The sequence below is a fragment of the Brienomyrus brachyistius genome, chromosome 18 (genome assembly GCF_023856365.1).
Source record: "Brienomyrus brachyistius isolate T26 chromosome 18, BBRACH_0.4, whole genome shotgun sequence".
NCBI classification, from domain to species: domain Eukaryota; kingdom Metazoa; phylum Chordata; class Actinopteri; order Osteoglossiformes; family Mormyridae; genus Brienomyrus; species Brienomyrus brachyistius.
Genome location: NC_064550.1, coordinates 14462243 through 14477777, shown reverse-complemented (window position 1 = coordinate 14477777; position 15535 = coordinate 14462243). Strand labels below are relative to the sequence as shown.

At 45.1% G+C, this 15535-nt stretch overlaps 1 protein-coding gene across 1 annotated transcript in view; it reads left to right on the top strand.

The window, feature by feature from the left end:
* The window catches only part of LOC125713515 (neuron navigator 1-like), a 123729-nt gene that overhangs the window by 15788 nt on the left and 92406 nt on the right, over positions 1-15535 (top strand). Inside the window, 2 exon segments of the mRNA XM_048984717.1 lie at positions 1466-2316; positions 3776-3873. Coding sequence (XP_048840674.1) covers positions 1493-2316; positions 3776-3873 — 922 coding nt within the window. The 5' untranslated portion in view covers positions 1466-1492.

Below are 15535 nucleotides of genomic sequence, written 5' to 3'. Positions count from 1 at the left end.
GGGTGGGGGGAAAGGGGACCAGGGGAGCTGATGGGCAGCTCTGGCAGCACATGAAAGGCTTTGAGTCCTGTGGTGCAGAAGTCATGCTGTGCCAATCCTCAGCTCGAGCTTTAATGTCACAGCGACCAGAGAAGCAAAGTCATAAATGGAAGAAAACGGCGGAGTCAAATCAAGGCCAGTCTGAGCATTCAAGCTAAAAATGGCACCTCTCGCTGAATATCAGCAGGTCCACGTATCGCAGCTCAGTGTCCTGAGTGCATTTAGCTTTGCTAGTTAGCCATGTGCGGCTGAAGAATTACAACATTTTAACCCCATTGCTTGCATGCAGGGGTGCAGGCTGATATCTTAGCAGCAGCAGAGCTTACCACCATTCAAACCACGCTTTGGGACCCTCAAGGTGGCCACAACCCATCTTCTGACTCTAGCTACCATCTTCTGACTCTACTAGCTAGCTATTTTTTTAAGTCTTTGAATTATTTGGAGGTGGGGGTAACTCTGGAATGAGTAGCTCTGAAAGGGCGCACCTCCGGTTCCTGAAGGGCTGTCCGATCGATGACCTTCAAAGATCTGAGGGACTTCTGACTTCACACAGCATGACTAACGGTCTGGTCCGGTCATGCCGGTCCTCCGTCCCTCTGAGGCTCAGCCATCGACAATACGACTTTCTAATGAAATACTCTCATTTCCAAACCTAATGTCTGTGATCAGTTTAGCTTTCAAAGTGATTGAGCTCTATATTTAGCTCTGGAAAACACTTCTGCTGGCATAGCTGCCCACTCAGAACCTCGCATCTATGATGCTATGTTTAGTGCCACATTATCACTCGTACCAAACCATTACTGTATATTGATGTGCTGGTGTTTTTTTTTTGGGTGCACATTACAAACATTAAGATCTCAATCCACATGATACAAACACTTTGTGTCCCCCTTGTGAAATACTGCGAGCTCGTTTCCACGAGCCGAACGCAAAACAGCTTGGAAAATCAGACTTTTTTTGTCTCTTGGATGATGTGAACGGCAAGCAGACAGAGCATTTGCTTTTCCTGGCCTGCATTTTGGTTTAATATAATTTACTCATCTGTTATTTATGTCCTAGGGCTAAACAGTCATGTGATCCATATGGGCCATGTGGCATGTGGCTCAGGGTGCTGCGGTTGTGATCAGAAGGTCGCTAGTTCAAATCCCAAGTTGACAGGATGATTTCACTAAACGACTTCCACCTTCTCAAAACAAATGTAAAAGTGTGTGCTACATTAAACATTATATTCTCCCTTTTCAAAGGAATTAATATTCCATAAAGCTTTGTGTGTGCAGTTGATGGTTTCTGAGCTGTGCTGCAAACACAAGGTGGTGAGCAGATCAATGATATCATCTCGGTGGACGGTGTGATCTGGTGTGGGTTGTTTTCTTAAGCAGTTTGTCATAATATGACCAGGAAGTGACATCACAGCTCCTCTTTCCAGAAGCTCTGTGACTGAGTCTCCTTGACCATGAGTGGAGGAATCCATGTGAAGTCAGTTCCCAGGAACCAAGTGGGCTCCGGCATCCCCACACCGCGGAGTATGCTGCCCTCCCCCAAGCCAGACCCCCAACACCTGGGCGGGGGTCTCCCACACCCCTCCACGCAGATCCCTCTCCCAGCCAAGAACTCCCTGACTTCCTCCTCGTCTATATCTACTGCTTCCCGTGACCTGCTCAGAGACACGACACTGAGGAATCAGCTTCTTCTGCAGAGGAGCAGCATCCCCCTGGCCCATGCTTCCTCCAAGGCTACCTGCGCTGCTCTGCGGTGCGACGGCACCCGCTCGGCCTACAGCAGTCCCAGCATCTCCCGCAAGGTGGTGCCGCGCTCCAAGGACACCATGGACGCACCGCAGGGGGCGTGTTCCCTGGAGGCCCTCCGAGAGCTGAGACGTAACGGGAACAGGAACCGGTCCGCCGGTGCCACCAGAGCCCAGCAGAGGAGGCTAGACAACACGGAGCACCCGGGGAGCAAAGAGCCTGCCGCAGAGGAGAAAGGAGGCCCGTCAGGCCAGGACAGAGAGCAGGCCCTCTACCCGTACAAACTCAACAATGCCAACCTGCTGTGTGGCCTCCCTTCGTACGGACTTGGTGCTCCTCAGAGGTCCAAACTGAGCCTGGAGCGAGGCAAGGCCGGCAGCCTGTCTGACGAGGAGATGGAGACCCCCGAAGCTCTGTCCCCCGCCACACCCAAGCCCGCGCCCATGCCTGCCAAAGAGCAGCGTGACAAGCCGCCTGAGGGGAAGACAGTGCCAGGTGTCAACATGGCCGCCATTGCGCCCTTCAGGTACAGGTGAGTGTCTCTGCTCTTCAGTTCCATGCCTCCCTGAGCATGTCACCCAAAACTATAAAGCCTGGTCGTCATGTCCCAGCTAATAATTTTTTGTTCTAGAAATGCTATCGTGTCTGTAGTATAAAGTGATCCCAGGGTACATTTTAGCAGTAACACTTTACTTAAGGGTCTTCATAAGGCTAAGACACCTACATAAGCCCTTCATGACAGTCGGCATAACATACAAAATCACTTTTAAAGGTTCATTCCAACTTTTGTAGCTGTCATTGACAACTCGTGTGTCAAGTTGACATATTACCTGTGTCAAAGGGTTATGCTGACATAAATTTGTGTTATGACACTATTTTCTTTCAAGTGACATAAAAGGTTATAAGACTGACTCTTCAGTGTCAGAGTGACATAAAGTGCTGTCATATTTCATGTGAAGCTGGCTCTAAAACAGGAGTTAAATACTTTTTAAAAGAACGTTACACATGACCACAATGAACAGCCGCACCACCTCACATCTCCAGAGGCTGCTATTGTATCTAGTCTCTTGTTCTGTGTGTGCAAATGTCGGGTAAATGTTCCTAGAACGAAAAATTGTTAGCTGGGGTTGCTTTACATGTGTAAGGCTGTGTTTAGAGTTTATGCCACATATGTTGGCTTTAAACTTATTACTAGTGTTCACTTATGGCGAAGGTGATTAACAGTTCAAACTCGTGAGAGGCCTGAGAAACACACAAACATCTCTGTAGAGCTGCCTTGTATAAAAATCGGTAACTTCCAAGTTATTAATGAAAGCTACGTATTCAGTCCAGTTGCTCATTTATAATCAGGGTAAATAAAAAAAACAGTCAGTGTGGAACCCTGAAGAACATTGAGGCATTAAGGAAGCCTGTCACCATCCATATTCACGCCCTTAATTCTAGCTGAGACGACATTTATAAGTAAATTACAGGCAGCAGCTATTATGTGACGATCAATGGGGCATTATTCACAGTATCAAAGGGCTGAATTAATGACTGCCAAAGTTATCCAAACTAAAAACAGTACTCCACCATTTCTTGTTTGGCTTGTAACCTCATAAGCCCTTCCTTCCTCTCCGGTTCCTTCTTAATCGACCCTAATTTGTTCCTGTTTCCCCTCTTGTTGAGATGCGTCCTAGAATACAGCAAAGCTTGGGGTCAGTGTGTGGCCCAGTGGGTTGGGCCTGTGTATTTGTGATCAGAAGGTTGCTAGTTCAAATCCCATGCTCAGCAGTATTGCCACATCTCCATGGAGCCCTTGATTAATGCCCTGAAAAAATACCACAGGGGTACTGAATAGAGTTCTAACTCTCCCCCTTGTTTGTGTGTGTCTTAAAGTGCGAAAACACTTTTCAATGTACTTGCACAAATTGCACCAATGGAAAATAAAGCTACATTTCAAAACATCGGTTTATGCTGCTACTAAGGAAGCCAGCGGTTGTCTCCTCTAGACTGCAGGCACAGCAGGACAATGATACCTCGTCTCTGGAGGACCTGAGTGACTTCTCCTCTGACTCCATGGAGGTTTGCTGCGAGGACCTCTCCATGGGTAAGATGGCTGCACGAGTCTGCGGCTGCTCTTCCACACTGTCCTCCTGGACGTTAAACACGAAGCTTGGGTGTGCAGCAGGCTGGAAAAACCCAAAAAGCACTGCAATTTGAAGTGCTCAAATGAAGCACTTGGAAGATGGAGCTTTGGGCCTCCCTTAGATGACGGTAGTTAAGATTTTTCTTAGATATGTTATAGTGCAAAGGAGAGAAGGCAAATGGAAGTTTTAGATCATAGCTTCTCACTTTTATCTTAAGTTAGGGATAGTTACAGTTTACCATGTTCATTGAACACGGTAGAAGAGATTTTCTCAACCCAGTTCTCAGGGACACCCAGACGGTTCACATTTTTGCTCCCTTCCAGCTCCAAGGGAGCAAAAATCTTGGGGTCCCCAAGGAAGGTTGGGAAACACTGACCATCCTTCCAGTTTTATATCATTGCTGACTCACTGCTCCTTCTATAGACCTTTAGATTGTCCACTGCAGAGTTGAAATAGGGTGCCATTAGACGGGGGTGTGTGGTTTTATTCCCCTAAGCTTTCAGGGAGGGCTGTGGGAGGGAGCAATTGTTCCAGTAGTGGACTAATGCACCCTGTCAACTTCTCTCTGACCAACATGACTGTGTGTGGCTCTTGGACTGTCGGAGGGCGACCGGCTCGCTCAGAGAAGGTCTGCAGTAATCATGACTGTCTTAATCTGTCCTAGGTAGGCATTAGATTAAGACTTGCGTCAGCCTGCAGTCTGAGATGTGATCACACACACTCCTGGTTTTCCAGCAACTCCCAGTGAAAGCACGCAGGGAATCTTACAAACCCAAACATAGTGATTTCCCACGGCAGATATTCAGGTTTGACCGGAGCCCTTAATCTGGGGGGATATAGTGCATGCAGGTGTTCTAGGCACAGTTTCCACACCACCCCCACATTGAACTTTCGGTCATCCAGACAAATGCATTCCTCCCATTCCGGATATGCAGGGTGAAATCCGTTAGTAGTCATATGTGAATGGTCAGGCCAAGGTGGAGAGGCAGCCCTCCAGCTCTTAGTTTCTGTCTGAATCATTTCCCTTTGAGATTTAGAGCCAGAAAGAGTGTGAACGTTTTGCTGTCACAAGCCACTCGTCTTTCTCTTTACTGACCTTGTCCTGCTTTCGCTTAAACTTTCATATCGCGATATTTCACTTATATCTCCAAAACTTAGAAGGGCGCCGTCCATCTTCCAAGGCTCCAGGCTGACTGTGACTCTGCTTTGGTGAAGCTTTTATGAAAGATGGACGGATGGAAAGCATGGATGGGTGGATAGTTGGATAGACGGATGTTGTGCGGATGGTGCAATGCTGATGACGATTTTGCCACTTCAGTTTGTCCGAAGGAATCAGCTCGCGACCCACTCTGCTAACAGGCATGGGGGGGGAATTAGCAGCCAGAACAGACCCCAGATCATTCCATCCACGGTGCAGCATACCGAGCTGAACACAGGTGTGCTAATCGCTGTAATTATAGCCATGGGCAAAGGAGGGAGCAGCAGGCTATTAACTGAGGAGGAAGAGGATGTCGAGACAGATGCAGGAACAGCAAAGAAGCTGTAAGCTGAAGCTGAAGGCATGTGGTAAAGCCAGACATACAGCCCATAGCTGCCCTGCCCTCTTCACAATGATCCAGTATTTCTGGGACTTCAGCTGATGAGGGAACGATCTTGTCAAAAGCAAACTTATCAAGCCATGTCGGACGGAGAGAGTTAACAGTGACTGATATCTGCTCAACGCTAACTTCTTCCAAATGCCTGTGCGTTCTTCCTCTGAAAGGACTCGTCCATCTTCTGACTTGGTCGGGGTCGTGGGTGCTGGGTGCACTGGACAGGAAGCTAGAAAGACACCAGTTAACATATGTGACCTATTCATCAGGTCTTCCTTTGTTACAAGACACAATTAAAACACATCATTTGAAAATATTTAAATATGGACGACACTGGAGGTGCCTCTCTGACTGCCGGTTTGACATTTACAATTATTTATTTAGCAGGCACTTCTGTCCAAAGTGACGCACAAGCGAGGGGCCGTTACTCTGTCAGCGTGTTGCTGTCGTGAACAGGCAGACAGAAACCCTTTATTCCGTCCGTGCGGATTACAGACGGCACTCACACTCCACAAAAGCTCGGGAAAAAGGCGGCGAGTGACACATGAACACTGAGACTCGCTGACAGGTTTCCAAGTGCCTTTCATGCCTAATATCCTGGGGAAATCAGCCACAAAAAAATAGTGATTAAATCACTCCCCCGTTCATGCAAACCTGAACACACCCCCAAAGCTGCCACCCCCAAGTCAGTCTTATCTCAAACATCGTCTTTATGTTCCACACAAATACATGCTTTGTGCATGTAAACCGATGAAACATTTTACAAGCCTAGATTCTTGTACTTGAGTTGCGATTTACATTTTAAAAGACCAAAATATTACAGATTTATAATTTTTGCGCACTTTTTAAGTGGTTTATTAACATAAAATACTCATTTTCCCAGTTGTGTCTGTTTGAAATTGCGTCATTATACTGTACAATGATAATTCCGAAGCAGCGTGCACATATGTGTATGCAGTGGAGTGTGTCCCCCCCCCCAAAGCCCGTCCGGGCTGCCGGTCAGCAGGCAGACACGGGACAGACGGCTGCTCCACTTGATCGGCAGGTCAGGTTTCGCCGGCTGTCGGGGTGGTCCGGCACAGTCAGAACCGACACATCCACAGCTTTTGGGACGGCCTGCGCTGGTCAGGGTCGTTTACCAACCCACGCAATCTGTGATACTCTTTGTGTTCCTTCTGCTAATAATATTTAGATGTATTTTATAGTATAGTATTATACAGTATTCTTACTGCTACTTTATCACAATATCATTGCTGGTAATATACATACATTTATATGTAAACACACACACACACACGTGCGTTGGTCTGCCTATCTAAATGGGAACCGTCCATTCATTTCTATGGGAAAAACCCTAATCCCAGTCACGACACCCTTAAACTCTACCCATCTCTAACCTTAACCATAAGTAATCAACCAAAATACAAGATCCTTTGACATCTTTACTTTTTTGGTTGTATTCACAGACTTTTTTTTTTTTATAAAACTGAGGTTATCCAAAAGTAAGTTTCAGGTTTTACCGCACTTTGGGGACATTTCGATCCCCAAATGTGATCTATGCAAACTGAAACACACACACACACACACACACACACACACACACGTACGCATTATCTTACATGGTTCTTAATGCTGATCTTTTTTATCTCTATGGCTATTGCCTGTTTGTTTTTGACTTCCCCTCTGTCTAATCATTTAACAAATTCCTCCCACAAAGCTTCCCTGTATTATTCTATGTCTACAACAACAAAATATAATGGTACTTAAACATTTAAGAACTTCTATATACACTATGTCTTTAGTTAGTTCAGCAGTGATATATGTAACCTAAGGGGACTGAGAGTGTGTGAGAGTAGAACACACTATTCTACGCTAGTGCAGTATTACAGTTAGGCAGACAAAAAGGCAAACAAGGTAATTAATTATTAACTTCCAATTAATCATTGAAACAAAAACAGGGAAGCAAGAGTGAGAACTTCCTTCTATTTTCATGTTGCCGATTTCGAGCAGCAGCTGCGTGATTTTCGTCGATTCTGTTTAATCACAATGCAGGTGATTCATTTTGATTGATCCATCTGTTTTCCAGCCTCTGGTCACTACACACATAAATTACAGACTCTGGGCGAAATGAAGACACCCGTCTGCTTAAATGCAGAATCTCTTTGGACTGCGGATGCAGCCAGAGTAGCTGGAAAAAGACATAAGATGCGAAGCCCAAACACACATTCGAACCTGTGACCTTGGTGCTGGGATGTCACAGTATTTCCCACTGAGCCTCCCTGTGCTGGATAAGGCAGGACCTACTCATTACATTCGGTTTCTCCTATTTGTTGATACAGAAGCAGTAACCCTACCGCTCCATTCGTATTGTAGAGGCTGCTACATGTCCTGTTCTGGAATGACTGGGTCAGGATTGGTTCGTGTTTGGACTCCCATGAGCCTCAGGGGGCTCTTTGGTTTAGTTATGAATGTTCACGGTTATCTTTGTTGAAGTTTGTCACAGTAATTAATATGTTCGTTTTGTAAGTTATAATGGTGAATGTATATAGTTGATTTTAATGTTATATTAATTTGAGGTGAGTATGTCAGGACGGACCACTGTGGGGAGTGTGACGTGCAACTCAATGAGGTGGCTCGCTGATAGTCTACAAAGTATAGTTGTAGGTTAGTTTACTGGATATGATAACACTCTGGGCTGACCTAAAAGCAGTCATAAAGATTATAATACTGATCCTGAACTCCCACAGTCTTCAAAAAATTATGTTTTGGTGATTGAAATGGCATCGGTGTTGACCACTCTATATTATAAAGCAAATCTGCATTTTTAAATCATGGTGTAATTGTGGTTCTGCTGGCAGGAGGCTACGCTGAGCAGCAGGTTGCTTCCTGGTTCAAAATTTCTAAGACAGCAGTACACAAGAATAAGGCGAAGCAGGAGACACTGGGAACGACCAGAAACCAGGGTGGAAGTGACATTATAATTGCACGATATGACAGTTTCTCATGAATTGTAGGATGACATCGAGTGACCTTCAGCAGGATTGGGAAACATTAAGTACAGGTGTGAGGAGCACTGCTAGGACAGTGTAACAGGCTTCTAGAAGCAGGACTAAAGTTCCATAAAGCAAGGAAGAAGCCCTTCATTAATGAAAAAACAGGGATGAAGTAAGCTGTAGCTTGCAAAAGAAATATATACTATTCACATACAAACACCCATAAATTGAGAAATGAGTGGAACAAACTTGTACTGTGGTCTCTGAATTATTTCCATGGCTGTAACAAACATATCTGTACCTTAATCTATAGTACCTGGTTAAAGGGATAGTAAAATTTGTCTTATGACAAGAGAGATAATGGTCAGTAAACTATAATATCACTGTGAATATGGGAGTAAAATCCTTCTTCATTCACCACAAATAATGGATTTACACATACAGTACAAACCTGTCTGGGTTCAGACTGACAAAATGCCATTAATCTAGATGAGAGGCTTCACAAGCTCATTCATGTAAATGTGGATCTATACAGGACAGGCAGTTGGTAGACCGGTTTAACGAGCAGTTTAAGTTGTGGGTTAACCGATAGGTGGATGGAGTGTCTCCATATAACTCCAATCATTTATTGAGCATCTTGCATAGGTTTTAAAAACACACCAACTAAAACTTCCTGCTTCCTGGTTGCCCCCTTTGTCCAATCAAATTACTCCAAATTGAAATAAGTAAAATATACATAAATCTTAACCAGCAGATTCTACACAATATTAATGTTTAAATAAAGTCAGTATATTGAACAATTGCTAAAAAAGTAATTGTACAACCTGTATAATAATAGTAATTCTGTTGAAATTTGCCACAATGCTAACAAACAGTGTAGTTGTAGTTATCCCTGAGTGCTTGTTAGCCTTGAGTGCTAGTTAACCCTGAGGCTGAGTAGTTGATGTATAACCCTGCATAATCACAGATAAGAGATTGGGAGAGCAGGTGCTTGTTGAAAACAGTAACCCCTGTAGGTTGATGTAATAGTGATGACATCGCCAACTGTTTCTAATAAACTTGCACGTGGGAGGGGTCACGTTTACATCAAAAGTCTTTGTAGGATGTATTTATTCAAAGCGTTCAGAAGCCTCAAAGTAGCAGTCAAACTGTTGAACAGTTGGAAAGTGGATCATGCCTTATTGTGGCTTTAATGTCTAATGATACATTTATGTTTTCCCCGAAGTGCTGTGTGATTGGATTTGCAGTGCTGCCGCCCACTGCATCTTACTGGGCTGACCCAGTCGCAGAGCATTTCAAATCCAGCCCGGCAGGGAAACTGCACTTCCCAGTAAATCTGTCCTTCCCATTCACTGCCTCTCAGGTGCTCTGCTGTCTATGCATGGTTTTGCGTGAGTCACGATGGCCATTGTGATGCGATGAATTAATTTCGCTTGGCAGTTTGTCGCAGGTCAAAGCCTCCCTGTCGAGACCCTTTTTAAATGGCCTTTGTCATTTACTCCGCAGACTAATATGCTCCTACTGACCTGGTGATATTTGGGCTGTAAAGGGCGCTGACGTTTGCCCACTGTGGGGGAACAATGGACAGCTGACTCGTAAGGTGCCAGAATGTCAGGGGATATAAAAGCTAACCCACTAGTGGGGGTCCTCGCCTAGCCAAAGGCCCCAAAGCTAAGATGTACATATATGCAGACAATGAAATTCAGTTTGGCAGCTAATATGAAAATGCAAAATAGCATTAAAGTACTTGAAACAGCTATACAATATGTATATGTGTGATAAACAATACAGTACAGTACACGGTGTGGTATAAATGATGTGTATAGACAGAATGTATCAAAAAAGAATGTATAGCCTATGGAATACTGTGCGATATGGATGCAGTATATGTACACTGTTCTGTGTGTGTATACAGTACAGTGCAAAAGTCATGGGCAGTGAAAGAAAATGATGTTTAAATGATCTTCATGTTGGTGTAAAACTATGGTATTATGTCTGTTATAGTGTGTCAGCTTCGCCACTTTAAACCCTCTGCCACCCCAGTGTTTGCAGCACCCATCCAATACACTCATGTACTTTTTCACTCGAACACTAGTGCACCTCCTATAGCTAATGAATAAAAAAAGACTTTTTTAACTAATCTATTAAGTGAGCTAGACGTGAAATGTAATAAATACACGGAACGGCTGGGGCGCCCCTGAGGAGAGTTTTGGGAACTGAAGCGCTGTTCATCTAACCACCCAACTCGATAAATGCAACTTTTTTGAGAACAGGAGAGATGCTTACTAGTTTTTGTTGTGTCTCTCTTACTTTTTACAAGCTATAATGCTAAATTGTGTTTTTTGCTCTGAGCACAAGTGCACTTACTACCCAGACAAATAGCCTTAAACATTTCTTTTGACTGCCTAAGACTTTTGCACTGCACTGTATATAAAGGAAGGTGTTGCATCACATGACCGGCCACCTGACCTAAACACAGTAGAGATGGTTTTGGAGGAGTTTGACCAGAGAGTAAAGGAAACGTGGCCAATGAGAGCTCAGCGTATGTGGACCTCCTTCAGGACGGTTGGAAAAGCATCTCAGGAGGCCACCTCATGGAACTGGTGTAGAGGAGACAGTAGGTTCAGCCAGTCCCTGGAGCAATTGAGGTTAAGGGCCCAATGGTGTGATCGCTCTCCCGACCCAGGGATTGGAACTGGCAACCTTCTGAGTCCCAATCATCAGAGCTGATCCCCCCTCCCCAACACATTGTTATTATTATTTTTTTTTTAGGTTTTATAGTTTTAATGTCCTTTCAATTATTCTAAAATGTGGAGAACAGTACAAAGAAACCTTTCTATGGGTAGGCGTGTCCAAACTTTTGACTGGAACTGTATATACAGCATATATATATATAGCATGTCTGGCTATCCGGCTTTAAAACAAACATATGGACACAGAGACAATGATCAAATAAAGCCAGAATCACATGGGTAGTGGGTGCTGCTGCGTCTCCCTCCAGGATATGGATGAATGAGAGGTTTTGCATGACTGGTCAGCGGCTGAGGCCAGCCTGCTTTCATCCAAGCTTTCTGGCCAGAGCTGCAGATCATTCTGGGACTCAGCATAAGCACTTGTATACGGCTTATAGATGATTATGCCACCGGTATTACAGAAATGCTCAGCATATGGCAGGATAAAAATGCATATAATGCCCTAAAGATATTTCCAAGCCTGTGTTCAGCTTCAGTCACTTTGAATCAATGTTGCTGCCTTTAATTAACACCTTTTTTTGTGCCTGTAACAGACGTCCAGAACCCAGTTTTTTTTTAACAGACACATGGGCTCACAAACACACCGAAACTGATCCAACGGTCTCCCCGCAGAACACTCGGAGACCCCCCCCCCGCTTCCAAAATCATAATTGGTTCCGCTCTCGCCATTTGAGTCTCTGCTTGGCCGACGGCTGCTGCAGCTGCTGTGAGGTCCTAGACATCACCTGGCGCTTTCAAGGGTCCCACACAGCTGCGTGGTCTCCCCCTCCACATGCCCCACCCCCACCCCCAACTTTAAGGTAGAGATGTGCAAGGCAAGACAAATACAGAATGAGCCCTGATGAATGAGAAGGTGATCCCCTAACCTTATTCTCTAATTAGGTTAGGCTCACAGGTTATTCATGAAGAGTGTGGTCCTGGAAATTTTTCAAGATTAACAGTAAACAGTGTATGGCAGTGTTTCTCAGTCCAGTCCACAGAAAGTCCATAATTCTGCTCCCTACCCCACTGCCAGAAAAAAATACCAATTTGTACTTTTGAGGGTACCATTACTGGTCACTGCGGCTGTACAATCAAGGTTCTGTGATTTGTACCCTAGCTGTAGGTAAATGTACCTCTTAAGGTACAGAAATGGATTCTGAGGAAGGAGGGTGCATTAATGTTGTTTGTACTTCGGGCAAAACAAAACTGTACTACTGCTGTACCCTTTTTTCTGACAGTTAATCTCCCTGGCATACAGTTCACATTTTTGCTCCTTACCAGCTCCCACAAAAACTACTGGGGGGTCTCCAACGACAGAGTTGGGAAACACTGGAGTAGGGCGCCCTCAAACAATGCATCGCAGTGCCACTTTCTTGCTCTTTACTGAGGATGGCATCCTGTCCCAGGTGTCCCTGCCCTGGAGTGGCCATTACAGCATTCCCACTGTCCGTTACAATATCACACGTCAGCAACACTCAATGACAGTCAGCCTGTGATCTGAAAATGTAAAAATATTCAAATAGGTAAATGGCTGAAAAACAAACACGCTGCCATTGGTGATGAGCTCCGGCTTTTCATTTGCATAGGAGAGCGAAACGTTAACGGAACCGAAGACTAAAGCTTGAGCACAATTCACTGGATTTTCCTGAATGATGAATCAAACTGCATGTTATCTGTAGTCCAGTGCTATATTACCAAGGCTTTTTAATTAAATTCTGTTCATTGTATTTAATTAGCCTGGCGAAAGGCGTGCCTATATGTCTGCATTACAGGTGCTGAGTAAAAGCCACAGTGAAGCAAACAGTCCATGCAATAATATTAAAATATTTCCTGAGGTGGGAATTCAATAAGCTAAGCTATGCTAAGACGTGCTAGCAGTCCTGGAGAGTCATTCCATTTCATTCTTTTTGTGTCTGACTGAATAGGGATTTGTAGTTTCGTTAAACATCAAAGCTCTTGGGCTACATTGTCCCAAAGTGACTGCTGATACAAACACCATGACACTGATATGTGTCACTGTCACAGTCAGAAGTGAATCAGTAGGGCAGGTCATGGACACAGTAGGGCAGGGGAGCCCAACTCCCGTCCTGGGGGGCCGGAGCCCTGCACATTTTTGGGTTTCCCCTCATTTAACATACCTGATTCAACTCCTTGTGCTAATTACCACACAGCTCTTGAGCTGAATCATTCATGGTGGAACAGGGAAAGAACTAAGCTACACAGGGCTCCGGCCCCCCAGGACTGGAGTTGGGCACCCCTGCAATAGAGAATACTATCAGCTCATACAGTGTCAGTAACACCAGCCTACACCTAGAGGGAGCTAGACGGACAAAATCACCCGTTAAATGTGCTCCTTCAATCTCTATTCCATTCAGGCAGATGTGGTAGCATGCTAACTGCTACTGACATTCCCTACAGAAATAAAATAAGAGGCTCCTCTCAAAGTCGAATAAAACAGACACAAGCCAGTAAGAAAGTATTTTAATCAACCCCAAGTGTGGCCTCACTGTATACTATCAAACACACACGGCAGATGTTCTAGAGTAAAAACCTGGCAAATGTCACATGATGTTGCCTGTTGCTTGGGTGATAGGGACAGGACGAGTGTCTGGCGCACCGTGCCGTTACCATGGAGAGCAGTGTGGCAGCAGAGCATTCTGGGAAACTCCTGGGAGGTGTGTGTATGAGGCATATCGCATAAAAGTGATGCTGGGCTAAGGGGCCGTCTGGAAAGAGTGAAACCGCACGTTTACAAGCCAGAGGAGGTCCGTCATTTTCACGGCTATTCTGTAAACTGAGGCTACTGCAGTAAACATAATGCTGCTCTCACCCAGATTAAAGCTAAACCGCTTCACACTGTAAGCGCCCTACTCTATGTGGGAATATCACTTAGCTACCTAGCTACACAGTGCTGGCTATGGCCCTTAACCCATCCTTGCTTCTAGCACAACTTGTTTCCTTCCTGAATGCTGTACCTGCTTCCAAAGGATGATCCAGCCTCTCTTTTTGAAAAGCTGTGGAGATCTTCACCGATTTACAGCCGCCTCTGCCTCAGCAGTGGCCATCTCTGTGAAAATAGGTGTGACTCTGGAGGCTGGAAATAGGACGTAACACGGCCGTCTGGAGGGCTGTCGTCTATATTCAGATCTTTTATTTGGAACCCACAGAGCCAAAGACGAGCATAAATCTCCTGGGTGGGAAGGGGTCAGCTAAGCTAGAGCGAGGTTTGTCTGGACATTTTTAGCTTAAACGCAGCTTTATTTATAAGTATTAAACAGAAGCGCAAAGGAGGAACTCTGCAATATTGCAGCGTTTCTTACTTTCAGAGCAGAGGTTCTTTCTTTAAACATCAAGAACAATATTAACTGCTGTTAGTTTGGGGGGGGGGTGGTGGTGGTGAGAGAATTATGACATGCTGGGGGGAGGGTTGCTGATAAACTGAGAAAGCCTGACTGACAAACATGGTCAGAATACACTTAGTAAAATTCATCACCAAGCATGTTTCTGTTTGCATAAATGTGGTTGCATAAATCTGGTTGCATAAATCTAGTTGCATAAAAACTGTCGTCCGTTTGGAGGAGGTGGAAGTCATGGTAAAAGTCAGGAGCGAGGCCTTTAGTTACGATGCGGCGTATGCACTGCTCACGGGCAAAATAACAGGTTTTTCCAATCAATGAGTTGCAAGGAAACGTGTTCAGACCAGATACTCTCACAAGGGCTTGATTGCTCAGTACGGCTGAGGGTGCTTCTCTGGAGGAATGTGGAAAACTCTGTAAATATTTGTCGGGAAGTGTTTTGCAAACGGCCTGGGAATGACTGTTCCAGACTCAGCCAAGCCGTGTTTCTGCGTATGACTTACGAGCCTTCAGGCCAATTTTTCAGTCCAGACAAGCTGCAGATGAGGTTGCTTGTCCCAAATGAAGGCGTGATGAAACGCCGATCATCTTACAGAGGAGAAGGCTGAATCCAGAAGATTGCAACGGGGGATCCACGTGATGTATGAACCAGCACTTGCTGACCTGGGCCGCTTTAGCGGATGACATAATCACGGACAGGGAGCAGGAAATCCAGTCTCTAAATCCACCCAGCCAGTCCATAGAAACTCCCACTGTGGTCCGAACGGAGTCGTGAAAGGTTCTGGGAGAACGTAGAGCGCGCAGGATATCCTTCTCAGGAAAGCACAGCTTCCCCCCTCTTGTGTGCGGATCCTTCTGGGTGACCTGTAGTCAGAGGGTGTGACGCTGGTGTAGAATTAGTCACTCTCTCACTCGATATGACTGACTGTTGCACGGCTCAACCTTG